Consider the following 21,448-nt stretch of genomic DNA (forward strand, 5'->3'; position numbering starts at 1 on the left):
TAAATGTCCCTGTCTGACAGCTCTGAAGACAGCAGTGGATCTCCCAGGACAGCATTTAAGCTCTGCTAATGGTCAAACTGCCTCCTCAAGTGGGTCCTCAACCCCTGTGTCTCCTGACTGGGAGACACCTCATACAGGAGAGCTCTGGCGGAGGCCCCTCTGGAATGAAGCTTCCAGAGGAAGGAACTGGCAGCAATCTTTGCTGTTCTGTAGCCTCCACTGGTGATACCCAGGTAAACAGGATCTGGAATGGACCTCTAGCAAACTCCAGCAGAGCTGCAGCTGAGGGGCCTGTGAGAAGGAAAACTAACAAACAGGAATAGCGTCAACATCAACAAAAAGGATGTCTAGACACAGAAAACCCATCCAAAGGTCACCAACATCAAAGACTAAAGATAGATAAATCCACAAAAATGGGGAGAAACCAGTGCAAAAAGCTGAAAATTGCAAAAACCAGAATACCTCTTCTCCAAAGGATTACAACTCCTTACCAGAAAAGGAACAAAGCTGGACAGTTTGAGAAATTAACAGAAGTAGGCTTCAGAAGGTGGGTAATAAACTCCTCCGAGCTAAAGGATCATGTTCTAATCCAATGCAAGGAAGCTAAGAACCTTGAAAAAAGGTTAGACGAATTGCTAACTAGAATAACCAGTTTAGAGAAGAACATAAATGACCTGATGGAGCTGAAAAACACAGCACGAGAACTTCATTAAGCATACACAAGTATCAATAGCCAAATCGATCAAGCAGAAGAAAGGATATCAGAGATTGAAGATCAACTTAATGAAATAAAGAGAGAAGATTAGAGAAAAAAGAATGAAAAGGAACAAACAAAGCCTTCAAGAAATATAGGACTATGTGAAAAGACCAAATCTACATTTGATTTGTATACCTGAAGGTGACAGGGAGAATGGAACCAAGTTGGAAAACACTCTGCAGGATATTATCCAGGAGAACGTCCCCAACCTAGCAAGACAGACCAACATTCAAATTCAGGAAATACAGAGAACACCACAAAGATACTTCTCAAGAATAGCAACTCCAAGACACATAATCATCAGATTATGTGAAGGTAGAAATGAAGGAAAAATTGTTAAGGGCAGCCAGAAAGAAAGGTTGGGTTACCCACAAAGCAAAGCCCATCAGACTAACAGCGGATCTCTCAGCAGAAACCCTACAAGCCAGAAGAGAGTGGGGGCCAATATTCAACATTCTCAAAGAAAATAATTCTCAACCCAGAATTTCATATCCAGCCAAACTAAGCTTCATAAGCAAAGGAGAAATAAAATCCTTTACACACAAGCAAATGTTGAGAGATTTAGTCACCACCAGACCTGCCTTACAAGTGCTCCTGAAGGAAGCACTAGACATGGAAAGGAACAACCAGTACCAGCCACTATGAAAACATACCAAATTGTAAAGACCATCGACGCTATGAAGGAAACTGCATCAACTAATGAGCAAAATAACCAGCTAGCATCATAATGACAGGATCAAATTCACACATAACAATATTAACTTTAAATGTAAATGGACTAAATGCTCCAATTAAAAGACACAGACTGGCAAATTGGATAAAGAGTCAAGACCCATCAGTGTGCTATATTCAGGAGACCCATCTCACATGCAAAGACACACATAGGCTCAAAATAAAGGGATGGAGGAAGATTTACCAAGCAAATGGAAAGAAAAAAAAAAAAGCAGGGTTGCAATCCTAGTCTCTGATAAAGCAGACTTTAAATCAACAAAGATCAAAAGAGACAAAGAAGGCCATGACATAATGGTAAAGGGATCAATGCAACAAGAAGACCTATCCTAAATATATATGCACCCAATACAGGAGCACCCAGATTCATAAAGCAAGTTCTTAGAGACCTACAAAGAGATTTAGACTCCCACACAATAATAGTGGGAGATTTTAACACCCCACTGTCAATATTAGATCAATGAGACAGAAAAGTAACAACAAGGATATTCAGAACTTGAACTCAGCTCTGGACCAAGCAGACCTAACAGACATCTACAGAAATCTCCACCCCAAATCATCAGAATATTCATTCTTCTCAGCACCACACTGCACTTATTCTAAAATTGACCACATAATTGGAAGTAAAACACTCCTCAGCAAATGCAAAAGAATGGAAATCATAACCAATAATCTCTCAGACCACAGTGCAATCAAATTAGAACTCAGGATTAAGACACTCACTCAAAACCGCACAACTACATAGAAACTGAACAATTTGCTCCTGAATGACTACTGAAATGAAGGAAGAAATAAAGATGTTACTTGAAACCAATGAGAACAAAGACACAACATACCAGAATCTCTGGGACACATTTAAAACAGTGTTTTGAGGGAAATTTATAGTACGTAATGCCCACAAGAGAAAGCAGGAAAGATCTAAAATCAACACCCTAACATCACAATTAAAAGAACTACAGAAGGAAGAGCAAACACATTCAAAAGCTAGCAGAAGACACTAAGATCAGAGGAGAACTGAAGGACCCTTCAAATCAATGAATCCAGGAGCTGGTTTTTTTGAAAAGATCAACAAAATAGACCACTAGCCAGATTAATACAGAAGAAAAGAGAGAAGAATCAAATATACACAATAAAAAATGATAAAGGGGGTATCACCACTGATCACACAGAAATACAAACTACCATCAGAGAATACTATAAACACCTCTACGCAAATAAACTAGAAAATCTAGAAGAAATGGATACATTCTTGGGCACATACACCCTCCAAAGTCTAAACCAGGAAGAAGTCAAATCCCTGAATAGACCAATAACAAGTTCTGAAATCAATAGCCTACCAACCAAAAAAAGTCCAGGACCAGACAGATTCACAGCCAATTTCTACCAGAGGTACAAAAAGGAGCTGGTACCATTCCTTCTGAAACTATTCCAATCAATAGAAAAAGAGGGAATCCTCTCTAACTCATTTTATGAGGCCAGCATCATCCTGATACCAAAACCTGGCAGAGACACAAGAAAGAAAGAAAAAATTTCAGGCCAATATGCCTAATGAACATCAATGTGAAAATCCTCAATAAAATACTGGCAAACCAAATCCAGGAGCACATCAAAAAGCTTATCCACCATGATCAAGTGGGCTTCATCCCTAGGATGCAAGGCTGGTTCAACATACACAAATCAATAAAAGTAATCCATCACATAAACAGAATCAATGACAAAAACCACATGGTTATCTCAATAGATGCAGAAAAGGCCTTCAACAAAATTCAACACCCCTTCATCCTAAAAACTCTCAATAAACTAGGTACTGATGGAATGTATCTCAAAATAATAAGAGCTATTTATGACAAACCCACAGCCAATATCATACTGAATGGGCAAAAACTAGAAGCATTCCCTTTGAAAACTGGCACAAGACAAGGATATACCCTCTCTCACCACTCCTATTCAACATAGTATTGGAAGTTCTGGCCAGGGCAATCAGGCAAGAGAAAGAAAGAAAGGGTATTCAGATAGGAAAAGAGGAAGTCAAATTATCCCTGTTTGTGATGACATGATTGTATATTTAGAGAACCCCATTGTCTCAGCCCAAAATCTCCTTAAGCTGATAAACAACTTCAGCAAAGTCTCAGGATACAAAATCAATGTGCAAAAGTCACAAGCATTCCTATACACCAATAACAGACAAACAACCAAATCATGAGTGAACTCCCATTCACAATTGCTACAAAGAGAATTAAATACCTAGGAATCTAACTTACAAGGGATGTGAAGGACCTCTTCAAGGAGAACTACAAACCACTGCTCAAGGAAATAAGAGAGGACACAAATAAGTGGAAAAACATTCCATGCTCATGGATAGGAAGAATCAATATTGTGAAAATGGTCATACTGCCCAAAGTAATTTATAGATTAAATTCAATGCTATCCCCATAAAGCTACCATTGACTTTCTTCACAGAATTAGAAAAAACTACTTTAAAGTTCATATGGAACCAAAAAAGAGCCTGCATAGCCAAGACAATCCTAAGCAAAAAGAACAAAGCTGGAGGCACTATACTACCTGACTTCAAACTATACTACAAGGCTACAGTAACCAAAACAGCATGGTACTGGTACCAAAACAGATATATAGACCAATGGAACAGAACAGAGGCCTCAGAAATAACACCACGCATCTACAACCATCTGATCTTTGACAAACCTGACACAAACAAGCAATGGGGAAAGGATTCCCTAATTAGTAAATGGTGTTGGGAAAACTGGCTAGCCATATGCAGAAAACTGAAACTGGACCCCTTCCTTACACCTTATACAAAAATTAACTCAAGATGGATGAAAGACTTAAACGTAAGGCCTAAAACCATTAAAAACCCTAGAAGGAAACCTAGGCAATACCATTCAGGACATAGGCATGGGCAAAGACTTCATGACTAAAACACCAAAAGCAATGGCAACAAAAGCCAAAATTGACAAATGGGATCTAATTAAAGAGCTTCTGCACAGCAAAAGAAACTATCATCAGAGTGAACAGGCAGGCTACAGAATTGGAGAAAATTTTTGCAATCTATCCAACTGACAAAGGGCTAATATCCAGAATCTACAAAGAACTTAAACAAATTTACAAGAAAAAAACAAACCCATCAAAAAGTGGGCAAAGGATATGAACAGACACTTCTCAAAAGAAGACATTTACGCAGCCAACAAACATACGAATAAAAGCTCTTTATCACTGGTCATTAGAGAAATGCAAATCAAAACCACAATGAGACACCATCTCACACCCTTCAGAATGGCAATCGTTAAAAAATTAGGAAACAACAGATGCTGGAGAGGATGTGGAGAAACAGAAATGCTTTTACATCATTGGTGGGAGTGTAAATTAGTTCAACCATTGTAGAAGACAGTGTGGTGATTCCTCAAGGATATAGAACCAGAAATACCATTTGACCCAGCCATCTCATTACTGGGTATATACCCAAAGGATTATATATCATTCTAGTATAAAGACACATGCACATCTATGTTTATTGCGGCACTATTCACAATAGCAAAGACTTGGAACCAACCCAAATGCCCATCAATGATAGACTGGATAAAGAAAATGTGGCACATATACGCCATGGAATACTATGCAGCCATACAAAAGAATGAGTTCATGTCCTTTGCAGGGACATGGATGAAGCTGGAAACTGTCATTCTCAGCAAACTAACACAGGAACAGAAAAGCAAATACCTCATCTTCTCACTCATAAGTGGGAGTTGAACAAAGAGAACATATGGACACAGGGGAACATCACACACGGGGGCCTGTTGTGGGGGTGGGGGCCTAGGGGAGGGATAGCATTAGGAGAAATACCTAATGTAGATGACGGGTTGATGGGTGCAGCAGACCACCATGGCACATGTATACCTATGTAACAAACTGCGTTCTGCACATGTACCCCAGAACTTAAGGTATAATTTAAAAAAAAGATACTTCAAAGAAATATAAAAAGCTTTGCATCACTGTAATCAGAGCCTTTGCTACTTAAATTCTGTCTATTCCTTGAGAACTCAGCCTTTGTCCAAGAGTGGCAATGTCATCAGAAAGAAAATCACACTTTTTAAAAAAGTGTTCTTGGTTTGATTGTACAGGTGACCCCCACAACTCAACTCCATCAGCCCATTTAAATAAATTCCCTCTGCAGGTTTTACTATACAATTTTGAAAAAAAAAATTTTTTTTTTTTTTTGTAGAGACAGGGTCTTGCAATGTTGCCCAGGCTGGCTTCGAACTCCTGGGCTCAAGTGATTCTCCTGCCTCAGCCTCCCAAAGTAAAGTACTGGGATTACAGGTGTAAGCCAACACGACCAGTCCCCTCTGCAGTTTTTGAAACCCCTTTTTGTAGCCCATGATTCCAGTGTTACCTCTGGTCATAAGACAGCGCCATGGCCCGGATTCCAGCGTCGCATCCTGGATAGGCAAAGAGCTGCTTGAGGTCCGACACCTGCCGGACCACGACCACTCCTCTGTCTCCTCCTGTGAGCAGGTACTGCCCATCTCGGCTCAGCTGGATGGCCTGTGAGACACAGCAACATTCAGTAGAAATGTGGTTCTAGGAAACTTTCGGCCCCCACCCTGTTTTTGAGTCATTCTTACACCAGCTACTACGGTGCAGAGAGAAGAGAGAGAGATCCTCAGGAGTTTTTAGAAAATCGTGAGTTGTAGAAGATCTGCCATTTTTCAAAAACCAAATGGACAAAGTTCATCAATGCTTGAGATTTTTTTGGCTTTGCTTTTTTAAATACTAGGTAGCAAACTCTTCCAGTTCTACAAATGCTACTGGAATGGTATGTGTTGTGGACTGGGACCAGTGCTCTAATGAGAAGCCCTGGCATCTCTTCATTTGCACTGCAGACATGCTAATAAGCCTGTTTTGTCCCAAGACTTGGCAGACGGTGCCACCTGACCTTACATCCCCTCTAATCCCCTGCAACTCCGGCTGGAGGGAGGCGGCCAGCAGCCTCGGCACCTTCCCTGAGCCTGCTGGATTTTGACAGCAGCTGGGAAGAAGACTTGGTAGAGAGCTACAACTTCCAGGGTGATTAAATCTCAGTTCAGCATTTTCTTGCTCCAGGGCTGACAGTGCTCCAGCCTGTGGTTTAGTCAGCTCTAGGCTGTGCCCCTCTGTCCTTTCCTACTAGCGCTGAACAGACAGTACAGGCTCAGAATTTGCTCTTTGATCCTGTAAAATGGGCATCCATGAATGAAAGCCTGCGGGCCAAGTGCAGCCCACTGCCTGTTTCATATAATTGTTTAACATTTTTTAATGCTTGAATTTTTCATGACACATGAATATTTATATGAATTCCAAATTTGAATCCCCATAAACAGGTTTGTTTTTTTTTTTTTCCCCTCGAGACAGGGTCTTGCTCTGTCACCCAGGCTGGAGTGCAGTGGCGCAGTCTCAGCTCACTACAATCTCCACCTCTCAGGTTCAAGTGATTCTCATACCTCAACCTCCTGAGCAGTTGGGATTACAGGTGCCCACCACAACACCCATCTAACTTTTGTATTTTTAGTAGAGACGGGGTTTCACCATGTTGGTCACGCTGGTCTTGAACTCCTGACCTCAGGTGATCCACCCGCTCGGACTCCCAAAGTGCTGGGATTACAGGCGAGAACCACTGCGCCTGGCCTTCCATAAATAAGGTTTTACCGGAACATCGGCACACCTATTTGTTTATGACTGCTTTCACAGGTAGTTGCAGCAGAGAATGTAGAACCCTCAAAGCCGAAAATATTTACTTTCTGTCCATTTATAGAAAAAGTGTGGTGACTCCTAATTGTCCCTCCCTACTCCAAAAGCCAATCCTATTACCCCTTCCTCTTCTCCTGCCTGGTACCTCCAAGCCTTGTTTTCTTAGCTTATTAAGATACAAATTTCCTTTCTTTAGTGGATGGCATCAGAGTTTTAAAGCCACTACAAACACCTGTAATCGCATGTCCACCTGGACACAGGGGAATACAGATGATTGTGCTGGCAAGCCAGAAAGAAAAAAACCTAATTTCTGATACATTGACACTGTTCTACATTCAGTTCTAGCATAGCTGCCTTAAGTCTTCACTGTTTGACATATCTTTTAAAAAATCATAGAAAGGCAAAGACTTTCTTAGCCATTTATTTCACATTCACCCAAATGCCAACTTTTAGTGGTCCCTTAAATACAGCTTATTCTCAAGAACACAAAAACACATCTAGGAAATAAAAACCCATGTGTGGAAGACAGTTACATATCCTCTAAGTTTTGTTAACTAAACACAGATATTAAGATATTTTCAAGATGAGCAAAAATCAATATGCTTTTCCCCCACTCATTTCACAAATGGCAATCTCTAGGGGTGTCTGGGAACTGCAGTGGAGACTGGGACAAACAATTATTTGCTACACTTATAAAATTCAGCTGATGAAAATCCATTAACCTTATGGTTGTAGTTCACTTGAATTTTATACTTGAAGTTTTTACTGGATAAGTGTTATACTAAAACAAAACCATTGATCTTTAATTCTTTGTTCTAGTAAAGAATCTCTAATCCTGCTTCCATCTGAAATTAAGTAAAACCTGGGCTTTAGGGACTATACAGTCATCAGCATTCAAAACATTTTAATGAATCAGATGCCTCCCAAGGTGAAAAAAGATTTCACTGGCCTCTTTCAGGAGAGGCCAAATTCCTCTGGCAGCAAGAGCCAGGGTAACATTTAGCAAGCAGCACCTGATCTCCCACTCAAATTCTGACAGGCCGCCTCCGCATCCAGGTTGGGTTGTGACTAGAGGTTTTCAGAGGGCCCCAGAGACATGTTATTCTCATCCCCTGAAATCCTGAGTGCTCTGGACAACACCGTGGCTGCACGGGTTTTAAGGAGGTAGTAGCAGGCCACAGCAATCTGCTGGGGATGACCACATTCTAAAACAGCCTGAGGAAGGGAAAACAAATGCATTCCCCCGGGGTGAATGGTGGTTCTCCCTTGTTTAGGACAAAATAACTTTGCTGCTCTGTACAGGCTGCCTCCTTAAATATCAGCTATTCATAAAGACATCTCAACACTGTCTAGTTGATGGACTGTGATATGCTGCTAACCAAAATGCCACAGAGCAATCTGGCATCTAAAATAAAAATAGGTGGGAAGTGCAGAGCTTCCCCAGGCTGCCTGCCTGCAGGGTTCTTGGTATTTCACAGAAACTTAATTTCTGGTCTGAGCTGATGACTAATTTGTTTCCATGGTGTCCATTCCTTATATGGGCTCAGATTGAGGAAGGAGCTGGAGATTCTGCTCTGTGGTGTCTTGGATTCCCAGCCTGTGGCTTCCTTCCTCGCCTCCCGAGGTAGTGAGCTGTGAAAGTTTCAGTCTCTGGAGCTGTGGGCAGGTATTGCTCATTTTAGGCAAGCTCGCTTTAATCACACAGTTGCCACTTGCAAGTTAGCATGATAAAGTGCAGGAGTGCTGGGAAAAAGGCAATGGATTGTTTAAGCCTAAAATCCAGTGGGAAATATTAAAGAGGGAAAAAGCAATGGCTACAGGGCAGAGAGGAGAAGCATGTCTGTACGAATGGTCTGCAGAAAGCCTCCCACTGCTGCCTCAAGGAACTTCCCAGAGCCCCTGGTACTAACTGAAATGCCACAGAAATTGCTTCAGTCAGCCAGGGATCTCAAATTATTTTACAGATTTATTAGCGTAGCTGACAATATAATCGCAACTCAAAGTGACAGATTATCCACATTATTATTGTAAAGAAAAGAGGAAAAGAAAATCCTTTGATGTGTACTTGGTTTAAATGCAGCATTATGGGAAGGTAGGGAAAAATAAAAGCGAGTGCGAGTGTGTCTCTGTGCATGCCTCATGGAGGCCGGCAGAATGTGATGGAGAGACTGCAGAGAACAGTGGAGACAAGAAGTAAGCCGTCCACTGAATCAAGAAATGAATCCCAGGAGACAGAGCAGCAAGGGTCCTTCATTTCCTCAATGTAACCTATATGTAGGAGCTTTGTTCCCTGAGACCAGTATTTACTTAGGAGAAGGGGGTGATCAGACTAGATCTGGGAAAGTGGGAGAATTTATGACATCTAAGCTGCATAGGTCAGAATAGCAATGAGTGAAATATCCAGAGCTAGCCCAACGCCAGGGTAGAAGCCCCTGTGACCCTACTCCTGCCCCCAACATGTCCTGGGTCCCCTCATTGTATACAGCTCACGTGCCCCGCCCTCCAGCCTGATTCTGGAAAATGAGGACCACCCCAGCTTTATTTTACTTCAACCTTCACCAAGGAGTTTGGAGGTAAGAAACAAAGGACCTTGAGAAACTAGCGTCTGAAAAGAACAGTTCTTACTCTTTTTCTCAATGTCTAATACTTGTGGAGTCCTGTCCTGGAGATGAAGCAAGAGCCCAGAAGGTCCACTGGCGGTGCCATTTCGGGTAGACCCAGTGGGAGAAAATGCCTGCCTAATTCGTATCATAATTTGAAGCCCAACTTCTTTAACATGTTTTGGTCTTGTTGTCCATAATTAATAATCCTAAATAGTCATAATCCCTACTGCTTCCACCACCAAGCTATTCAGATGTGAAGAGAATCCAGTTTTAAGTGTCATCTAATGTACTATTTCAGCTTTCATACTCAAAAAACAATGTGCAGTGCATTTTCTTAGAAAAAAAGAAATGAGCAGTGCCACTAAAAGCCACCCAGGATGGCTTCAGAAGCCCCTAAGAAAACCTCTTCTATTGAAGGACCGTCCTCAGCTGCGCTGAGTGATGCGGTCAGCACAGCTGGCACTGCTGTGGTGTGCAAAGTGTGTGAGCCTTGTCTGAGTGCTACCTAAAGATTTTTTGTTGGTGTGGAAAAGAGGCCCTCAGCATCCAAAAATAGAGGTTTCTTTCACGAACACTCTCCCTCCCCACTTGACACGCGTTGAGGTAAAAGTCGTGAATGCTGAAGAGTCCCCAGGGCACTCACTCTTATGTTATCATCTGTTTCCATCGTGGCCTGGAGTTTTCCATTCACACTGAATGTACAGAAGAGGCCGTTTTCATAGAATATGACACAATGACCCTCTCTTGAAGCCTGAATGAGTTTTGGTTTCAGGCAGTTTTCAGGACCCTCCAAGGTCCTCAACAAGTCTCCATTCATGGAATGTATGAGACATGGTCCTTCTGAGAAGAGAGGAGAAATAAAAGGCAAAATTATTTAATGAAAACAGACAATACGATCCGAATCTTGAGCACAGATCAAACAGGATTATAGAACCACACTATAGATGTAGAAAGCCTTTAAAAAACTTCCATCTTACGTGTAAGTTATTTTGCAAAATCTCCTCTTCATGTTTGCCAGATCTCACCTTCCACTCAGGAGAGGAGAGAAGCCAAACCATGTAAGTCCAAGTTCACTTTCCTCAAGAGACAGGAAGTTACTCTATGAAATTCATTATGCGAACAGGCAATACAAACTGGAGGAACTGAGAAACAGGATAAGCTTCAAATTCTAGCACAGCTTCAAGGAGGCTGGGATGCAAACAAACAAGGGCTGCGGGCAGGTACACTAAGACCTCTCCCTGCACCTTGCAGGAGCCCCAACGGCCACGGCACTGTGGGCCTATGCAGGGACAGCCAGCTCAATCAGCCTCTGAGTGCCTTAGCCTTCTTCCCCCGCAACTGCTCACTACTTTTTTTACACTGAAAGGGGGTCCCTGGTAGTTCCTCTCAACCTCCAAAAAATTCACACAGGAACCCTTCGGCCACTTCTCCTTGGCAACTGAGTGAGCCCACCTCCCTGCTGCCTTCACAGCAAGCAGCAGCACCTACCACTCCCAACGCCTGGGCGGACCACCAGGCCAAGGTGCCAGAGGAGGCCAGGCAGCTACTGGGAGCCCACACACAGCCAAGCTTTTTCTTTCTATTGAGTACCTGCTACATGCAAAGCAAAGAAGGAATAAGGAACAAAGATTGCTTGTGTGATGAGCAAGTTCCAAGAGATATCTCAGTCAGATAACGGGGGTCACTGGGGTATGCGCCCTGCTACTCTACTGGCTAAATTACTCATGGCCACATGGAATCATTGCCTTTTCCCTACAATGACTATTGAAAGCTTGCCCTTTTAAATAAGGCTTTTAGCTCTTTCTTGACCACTCAGGTAGTTGATAAATTTTTAAAATATCCACAGGCAGTCTTTGCTTTACACAGTTCCAACATGCATGAATTTCAGTTATCACTCCTTAAATAACACCAGCCCTCCAATAACATAGTTCAAATTTAGGTTGTCATAGTAATTGCATAAAGTATGCACTTTTGTGGCTAGCTCTTCAGTCCACAAATCACTATATAAATAACAGATGTGCATCATCATCATCAGTGACCAATCACATCACTCCTTTCAAAATATGTCGATGACTGCTCACTGCATATCTGTTATTCAGTTCCCACACAGACAGCAAACTGTGCAGCTGTGTTGCTTTTTTGTCTCCCAGTGATAAAGCCATGTAACATTTCACAAAAATGGATAATCAAAAAGGGGTATTGGCCAACAAAGATGAAACTGCAGTAAAGAAATGGAAAATGATAAAACTGAAAGTACAATTTGAATTGAATATAAATGGAATTATAGAAGAAAGAGCTGCCTGTGGAATGCTGACCCTGCTGAGACATGATAGATATGCAGCCAGGAAGGGAATGAAGGAACTTATCAGTGTAAGTTAGGGAAGAAGGTGTAACAAAGATGTCCCAGAATTGAAACCAGCAAAAGCCTCACATTAAAGGAATTCTAGGGAATATTTCATGACATTGAAAGCACAAAAGATAAAATGTTAGATGCTGGTCCCAACTTAGAAAAGAGTATGACAGCTCCCCAAGGCATAGAAAAGATGCTAGCTCCTTACATGTATATAACAAGAAGGCAGTAAGCACCGTTCAAACTACTCTTGATATGTTTTTCACAAATAAAATAATTATCAATGTATCAAATGTTTTAAATTACAGTGTATTAAGTACATGTGAGTTTTACTACTTTTTTCATGTTATATGTATAACTGAGTATGAGTTTTTAATGTTTTGACAAAATTATTCTTAGAGACAGGGTTTTGCTGTGTCACCCAGGCTGGAGTGCAGTGGCATGATCATGGCTCACTACAGCCTTCACCTCCTGCAATCCTCCCATCTCACCTTCCCAAGCAGCTGGGACTACAGGTGTGCACCCCATGCCCAGCTAATTCTTAATTTTTTTGTAGAGATGGGGGTCTCACTATGTTGCCAGACTGGTCTTGAACTCCTGGCCTCAAATGATCTTCCCACCTTAGCCTCCCAAAATGTTGGGATTACAGGCATGAGCCACCGTGCCCAGCCTGACAAAAATTTTTAAAGACCATGGAACAACTGTAAAATTTACCAATGATTATTCAGATCACTTTGTATGGTTTCAGTTTGCATGCTCACTTTTACAGTTCCATACTACTGTGCAAAAAGAAAAGATGACCTGTAATATATAATAGGTTCATTTTATGACTCCTGTTGGCTCAGGATGTATGAAATTATTGAGTATAAGGGAAAAATCCAGTGGTTATAGAATTCTTGCTATCATTATTACTATTTCAATGTTTTGACCAAATTGATAAACATAATCCTTTAAATATTTAAAACACCTTATTAGCTAGACTAATAAGTATTACACTTTAGGACACAGAGGAGCTGATCCAAATACTCTGTTTCCCCACCAGATAAACCCAAAAGATGTGAGATATAATACTTTGTTGTGTGTTTAGACTTCAGCTCAGAGCAGAGACAGAGAGATGGATAGACTATTATGATGGGATAAGTAAGCAACGAATTGGAAACAGCTCCATTCCTAGTCAGATCCTGATTTGTTGCATGTGCTCTAAGCTCGCTTAATATCTTGGGCCTAAATATATGATGCTGTTTCCAGCACAAACCTCCAGGCAAACCAGCTTAAGTATCTTTCTACTCCACTCTCAATGCCATTGTCGCCCCTGCCTCATTATAACAGACAGGGTCAGGGGCTTCCATTCAAATGTAAGATGGAACCTGGCCCAGTAATAGCTCAGAAGAATAAACAAATATACAAAGATGTTCCTTGTTCCTGCTTCATGGGAATATGAATATTAATAGGATATGTTTGTAAAAACATCTTAAACTCCTTAGAGCAGTGCTGTGAAACAGAACTTTCTACAATGATGGAAATGATCTGTATCTGTGCTGTCCAATGTAGTAGCCACTAGCCATATGTGAGTACTGAGCACCTGAAATGTGGCTAGTGCCACCAAGAAACTTACATTTTATTTAATTTTAAATAATTTAAATAGTTCCATATGACTAATGGCTATCATAACAGACAGAAGCTTTAGAAAAAAGGTACCAAATTAATCTTTGGTAATTTGTTTCTAGAAGACAGCAAAAAATGCATCCATTTTGTGAAGGTACCACAGGTTTACCTTGTGAACCACTCAACACCAGGCCTAGCTCGGCACACACTGCAGCACATGTGACCTCATAGTCATGGCCTGTCAAAATGGCCCGAGGAGCAGCAGTCTCACCTTTAGGAAAAAACAGATAAAAAGAACAAATCAATTCAATTTCATGCATATTAAATAATCAAGAACTTGCTCCTAATTCCCATCATGCCTATTTAATTTATAGTTTGGGAATTTGTCCAGCAATCCTACTTTAGGACTAGATCCAAGTTACATACTATACTTTGATTATGAGGGCCACATCCTGCTAAAATGTCAAGTAACCTTTATGTGATTATCAAGCAACAATGGTTGAAAACTCAGGGTTAAGTACAACAAAATCTGTATTCCAAAATGCCTCATAAAAAATTAGCCCCTCAATTAGATGTTTTATGGTCAGATGATTATAAAATTAGGAACTTTGGCTCAATTTACATTTCAAAGAAAGGCCTCGCCCCTCCTTCCTCCCTCCTCATCCTTTGTGGGCCGCTGAAACCCATCATAATGAAGACAGTCTGAACTAGACTTCTGCTACCCCCACAGGAATTCTGCAGCCCCTCTCTTAAATATGTATTCTCTCTACTAAGCTTATGTATTTTTCTGATATATAAATTTCATGGATATATTTCTCTGTGGTTCATTCAAGTAACCGAAAAAAAACCCAACATAAGAAACACCTAAAAAAACCAAACTCTTACAGATAAGTCTACAGATAGTGATTGAAAATGAGGGGCAGTGGGTAGAGAAGGGGAGATAGAGGAGGAGTATCCAAAAACTGGCAGATATTGCCAAATACTTTCACAACTTGAAAGAACAAGTCATCCTGTATGTCTGTCCCAAACGAAAAAGAAAACGTATGGTTGGTTGGTTGGTTAATAAGGAACCCACCATGACTAAGTAAAATGGTAATGGGCTTGATTTGTGGATGGGTTCGTGCCAAGCCACAAGGATAAACTGGATTCCATGTCTAGCCTGAAGAATATGATTTGAAGACTAAACGGATCCTTTACTTTTATAGTCTCTAAAGGTAAAGACACAAAAAGTCTTTCCAAATGGAGAGCAGGATTCTATTAGCATTCCCAATTTCTTGATTTGGATTGGTTTTATAGTATGCTTGATAACTAACACTGTGTAATCCAGAAGAGACAAATGTGCCCACAGAGTAGGTGGCTACCACCAGCTATGGAACTCTGTGGAAGAGAATCGCTTGTATCTTAACCCCAGACACCTGACTATCCTTGGAGCAGTCACCCACTCAGAGGAAGGAAGTTCAGCAGCTCAGGGGAAACCCACTGGAAACCTACTGTACTTGGAAAGGCAAATGCTGCTGTCAGAAAACTAACCCGGCTTCCAAAGCAAGGGTTCTTCCAGTAGGTCACTGGGTTATTTGAAATTTTATGCAAAATATATCTACATGCCTGTTTTTCTAGGTAGCAGGGGAGGAAAATAAGTTTTACTGAATGGACAGAGGTCCATGAACAAGAAAAGGTGAGAGGCTTCTGCCCTGAAGAGAGGTCTGGTCTCTGTGCTTGTAGCCCCACTTCACCTGGAGCCAGCAGTCACTTCAGGTCTAGCTTTTCACAGGACAGTTCCAATGCATGTGCCAGAGTACATAATGCACGGCCATGTCCCTACAATGTCCTTCAAGGCTTTGGTGACTGTAGGTAATTCTGAGTGAGACTTAAGTTGAAGGAATGTCACACGGAACTTTGCACCACACTGGCAGTGCTATGTGCAGCCAGCTGCTGGACCTAGCCTACAGGCTTAGTGATAAAGGGAGACCAAAAATAACATACAAAGAGGCAAGGGGATAGGCAGAACAAGGGGCTTCGTTTCATTTGATTCCAAGTTTTAACACTTCTTTGGGAGGCAAACTTACCTTAATTAGAAAGTTGACTTGACATTTCCCAAGCCACAAAGAATTTGTCACAAGAGCAATTTTGTTTCTTACAAAGTCCAGAAATTTGGGAAAATTTTAAAGAAATAAAGCAAATAATGTAAGCCAATCTGAACTACTTAAGCTTCTGTTAGGATCCACAAAATTTTTTTTTTTTTCTGAGACAGAGTCTCACTCTGTCACCCAGGCTGGAATGCGGTGGCGCGATCTCAACTCACTGCCAGCTCCGCCTTCCAGGTTCACACCATTCTCCTGCCTCAGCCTCCTGAGTAGCTGGGACTACAGGCGCCCGCCACTGCGCCCAGCTAATTTGTTGTATTTTTAGTAGAGACGGGGTTTCACCGTGGTCTCGATCTCCTGACCTCGTGATCCGCCTGCCTCGGCCTCCCAAAGTGCTGGGATTACAGGCGTGAGCCACCGCGCCCAGCCAGGATCCACAAATTTTAGGAAGAAGTATACTGTTTTAAAAAGTTATTGGCCGGGCGCAATGGCTCACGCCTGTAATCCCAGTACTTTGGGAGGCCAAGGCGGGCAGATCACCTGAGGTTACGAGTTAGAGACCAGCCTGGCCAACATGGTGAAACCCTGCCTCTACTAAAAATACAAAAAATTAGTTTGGTGTGGTGGTGTGCACCTCTAACAGGTAGGAGAATTGCTTGAACCTAGGAGGTGGAGGTTGCAGTGAGCCGAGATCACGCCACTGCACTCTAGCCTGGGCAACAGAGCGAGACTCTGTCTCAAAAAAATAATAAAATAAGAAGTTATCAATACTTTAGCCCTGATTCTTGGTTTTCCTTTTCCCCAGAAGGCTGTACATTCCACAAAAATACCATACAATGTTGTTTCTGAAATTACTGTCTAATTAGATCCATTGGCAACTTTTTTTTTTTTTACCAGCAATTAAAATCACTAAGATCTAAGGAATATATTTTTGGTGTGATTGTTTTTTTTTTTTCTTAAGTTACCATTTCATGGATGGTGAAATTTGTGTTTTAACTTGAATTGTCTTGGAATTCCTCAGTGGAAAGTGAAGGTTTGAAGGAAAGCTGATGGCAAATGAAGGCATCCTAAGTATAAGACAAAGTAAACAAAGGACAGATAGATAATGGTGGTCCCAGAGGATGATGTCACTTAAGCACATCAATGCTGACTTTTTGTATTCTTGGGAGCATGGTGGAAGAAGGGAGAGGATTGCTGTCAATTTTCTTTCTTTCTTTAATGTAAAGGAGTTGAAATACTGAGCATTTTCTATGACTATAAAGTTAAGAGTTTAGGAAGCCTCGTGATTAACTCCAGAAGGTGGGTTAAGATATAAGCATTATTTTTTTTTGTAAACTCGTAAGATTTTTATCATTATGCTTTGCTTACAAAATACTAGTTTCCAATAATCCAAACTTTATTAAATGATTTTTCACTCCACAGATCAGAACACACACACATGCAGAGTAATTTCAAAACTGAAAAAGAATTTCTTCTTTTCCTAGGGCCTGATCTCTAAATAAGGAACTATTCAATGCTAGGACTTTGGCTTCAAAGTTTGGCAAAATGTTTGCTAATCCCGGCAGCAGGTTAGACAGTTCAGGAAATACAAAAGAGAGAGAGAGAAAAAAAGAAAAAGAAATTAAAAGCATAAGGGTAGACTTATGATCATTAGATTCTCAGGTAACCAGTTTTACAAACAGTCACTGGATTTCCAGTAAAAAGACAGTGCTACTTAACTTTCCTCACCTATAGGAAATGTACATTACTGGCCTCTATAAACCCACATACATCAATATAAGGAGAGATATGTCATTTCCTCTAAGAAATGCTGTTTCCAATCTTCTTTAAAGATTGTATTCCCTTTATTATCTGCTGTACAGACTGAGCATTCTTTACATTTTCTCCTCATCAAAAAGTACGTTCAAAATAAATACCTACTACTTGATTTTTATAAGTTTTATAATAAAGAGCTTGAAATAGTTACACTTCAATATAGCAGATATATGATATGGGATTTAAATCTAACAGGTCAAAATTGTTTAAGTTCAATGGACATTTTGGGAACCACTTGCAATGAAATTACTGAGGGTAGCGGGAATAATCGGAGGCAGAGCAGAGGCTTTACATGTGGCTCACAGAATCGATCTTTTTATGTCTCTGTAGTTACACTGTATACATCATCCTGGATCACAGCAGAGCCCAAGTGACAACATCCCACAGAAAGGAAAGGCAAAATCCCTCCATATCTGTGTACATTTCTGTTTGGAAAGCCTAGAAACAAAATCTTGGAACCATATAACTCATTCTCACTGCAGTGTTCTCAGAAATCTGCCCCTCCCAACTACTTGTCAGCCCACATAGTTAATACCCAGGGAGAAATAATCAGCTCAAACAAGATGATTCTGGCCATATATTACTTTTCAAAGATGCCAAAACTATCAATAATCTCTTATTGAAGTCTCTAAACCAAATGAAGAACAAGAAAAAAAAATCTTCTGAAAAATATCAAGTTAATTCTTTTGATAAAAATTTGCAATAGTTAAGGGATACAAAAAGTCTTTACCTTTGCTTTCTGAGATAGTAGGATCTACCAAAGGCTAGACCATAAAGCATAACAGATTCCCTTAAGAACCTTTTAAAGTCTTACTGCTTGAAAAATTGTCATGGCCTTCAATAATGCTGAGAGAAAATTTTATCTTGCTGCTAGTTTAAGGGACTACACTTCAAACTCTTCTTTAAGAAAAATAAAAAGAGAAAGAGGACAGACTTCTAGGACTGCTTTGAAAAGCTTGAGCAATTACTTCAAAGGAAAGGGTGTCTTTGTCCAGAGAGCACGTTTATGACTACTGATGCAAATCCTAACCAAAGGCTGAAAAGGATACCCAGTGCATCTTTATGGATGGCCTTAAAGGAAGATGAACAAGTCAAATGAGATTAAAGACAGCCCAAATTCGACTGCAAATACCAGGGCACATCAGGTTTTACAGAGGCACTTCTCTCAGTACGTAATACTAGATATCAATACCAACTTACAGAGACAACTATAACAACCTAACTTGCATTTAAGCAACACAAGATCTCTATGCTAACCACTTAGCATTTATATTGGACTTATGTTTTATTTATTTATTTTTTATTATACTTTAAGTTTTAGGGTACATGTGCACATTGTGCAGGTTAGTTACATATGTATACATGTGCCATGCTGGTGCGCTGCACCCACTAACTCGTCATCTAGCATTAGGTATATCTCCCAATGCTATCCCTCCCCCCTCCCCCCATCCCACCACAGTCCCCAGAGTGTGATATTCCCCTTCCTGTGTCCATGTGATCTCACTGTTCAATTAAACACCAAAAGCAATGGCAACAAAAGACAAAATTGACAAATGGGATCAATTAAACTAAAGAGCTTCTGCACAGCAAAAGAAACTACCATCAGAGTGAACAGGCAACCTACAAAATAGGAGAAAATTTTCGCAACCTACTCATCTGACAAAGGGCTAATATCCAGAATCTACAATGAACTCAAACAAATTTACAAGAAAAAAACAAACAACCCCATCAAAAAGTGGGCGAAGGACATGAACAGACACTTCTCAAAAGAAGACATTTATGCAGCCAAAAAACACATGAAAAAATGCTCATCATCACTGGCCATCAGAGAAATGCAAATCAAAACCACAATGAGATACCATCTCACACCAGTTAGAATGGCAATCATTAAAAAGTCAGGAAACAACAGGTGCTGGAGAGGATGTGGAGAAATAGGAACACTTTTACACTGTTGGTGGGACTGTAAACTAGTTCAACCATTGTGGAAGTCAGTGTGGCGATTCCTCAGGGATCTAGAACTAGAAATACCATTTGACCCAGCCATCCCATTACTGGGTATATACCCAAAGGACTATAAATCATGCTGCTATAAAGACACATGCACACGTATGTTTATTGCGGCATTATTCACAATAGCAAAGACTTGGAACCAACCCAAATGTCCAACAACGATAGACTGGATTAAGAAAATGTGGCACATATACACCATGGAATACTATGCAGCCATAAAAAAGGATGAGTTCATGTCCTTTGTAGGGACATGGATGAAATTGGAAGTCATCATTCTCAGTAAACTATCGCAAGAACAAAAAACCAAACACCACATATTCTCACTCATAGGTGGGAATTGAACAATGGACTTATGTTTTAAAACATTAGGTGAAATATTTTAACACCACTTGGCAGAATAGCAAACGTTTTCATTAGTTGTGTTTCTTTGGTGCCCTCGCAACATTAAGTATATTTATCAAACAGACTCTGAACCACTTAAAATTACACCTGAAAGAAGAGAAAAGAGGAATTTCTCTAGTATCTTGCTCATAAATATCCAGTGAGAAGAATATTTCATAAGGCCTATATCCATTTAGGAAAACAGGTGACAATCCAGGTACAAATAGATCTGACATGTATTTTCTGGCAAACTTGTAGTTACTTTATAAAAAGTGAATGAAGTTCTTGGTGTTTTGGCGTCATCTCCTTACTCTTATGAAAATCAGATCACTTTGAAATGCAGTATAACGTTTTCACTTGTAGGTTAAATATGTTGTTATTAGCAGAGTGAATCCTCTTCATTCCATTTTCTCAATACCATCTATTATGAAATGAAGCGGGATTAAACATTTTCCTATTCCTAGTTTTGTACAACTAAAATTATTTCTTCCAATTGATAGTTAGTTTAGATGACTCCTGGCTGGGCCAGAAAATCACATATCCCACTTGTTCACCCATTCATTCCTTCACTCCTTCCTTCACTTAATAATATTTATTGAGTTTGTATTCTTAAGATATGTGAGGTACTATGGAAATAAGGAAAGGAGTAAAACATAGCCTTTTATTTAAAAATAACTTGATTTTAAAGGATCATTGGATCTGGTTTTGTCAACTGTACTATAAACCTGCAAATTATAATTATAAATATCTATGCTTGTAAAGGTCAACATAATAGTACTGAAGTCCATACCACTTGTAACAACTAATTTTGTATGCAAAATCAATATTTAACAATAATTAACATGCTTAAAGACCACCAATATAATTTTCTTCATTAGTAAAAATGTATCATCTGAACTTTTATAGAGGAAAATCAAAATATAAAACCTGGCTTTATAAAAAAAGTAATAATTTCAATAGAAAACAAATTAAGAAATAAAATATATTTGTTTAAAAAGCCCAAATACATAATGAACTTATTAGGCATATAGATTATAGATAAAAAACAAAAATATATTATACAATATATGCCAGTCATTTCCTAAAGACGGATACCTCTATTTTACATGTGCCTTTTGTACCATTTAGTTACAATTGATTACTACAAAACATTCATGTGAAAACTGAATACTAAGCTTTCTCATGCGGCTCACCATAATGGTAAATCAAGAAAGGAAATGGCTTTGCTAAAGTGGAAATGAGCTTAGATATTAAATGTTTCTTAAACCTTTTCCATTAACTTCCTAGTTTTACAATGGAAATTATACTGCATTTTAATTATGCTTAGAAAAACGACTTGAAATTTGTCCTATACATTTCGTCTTCACCAAAT

At 40.0% G+C, this 21,448-nt stretch overlaps 1 protein-coding gene across 5 annotated transcripts in view; it reads right to left on the bottom strand.

Moving 5' to 3' along the window:
• The window catches only part of LRBA (LPS responsive beige-like anchor protein), a 799,485-nt gene that overhangs the window by 7,106 nt on the left and 770,931 nt on the right, over positions 1-21,448 (bottom strand). For all 5 annotated transcript variants that reach the window (XM_055111907.2, XM_063603583.1, XM_034959239.3 and 2 more), the window contains exons 54-56: positions 13,956-14,057; positions 10,475-10,671; positions 5,895-6,046 (exon numbers count right to left, since the gene is read on the bottom strand). In XM_055111907.2, the coding sequence (XP_054967882.2) occupies positions 5,895-6,046; positions 10,475-10,671; positions 13,956-14,057 (451 nt within the window). The remainder of the gene's footprint in view (positions 1-5,894; positions 6,047-10,474; positions 10,672-13,955; positions 14,058-21,448) is intronic.

Source organism: Pan paniscus, chromosome 3, assembly GCF_029289425.2.
Source record: "Pan paniscus chromosome 3, NHGRI_mPanPan1-v2.0_pri, whole genome shotgun sequence".
Classification (NCBI taxonomy): domain Eukaryota; kingdom Metazoa; phylum Chordata; class Mammalia; order Primates; family Hominidae; genus Pan; species Pan paniscus.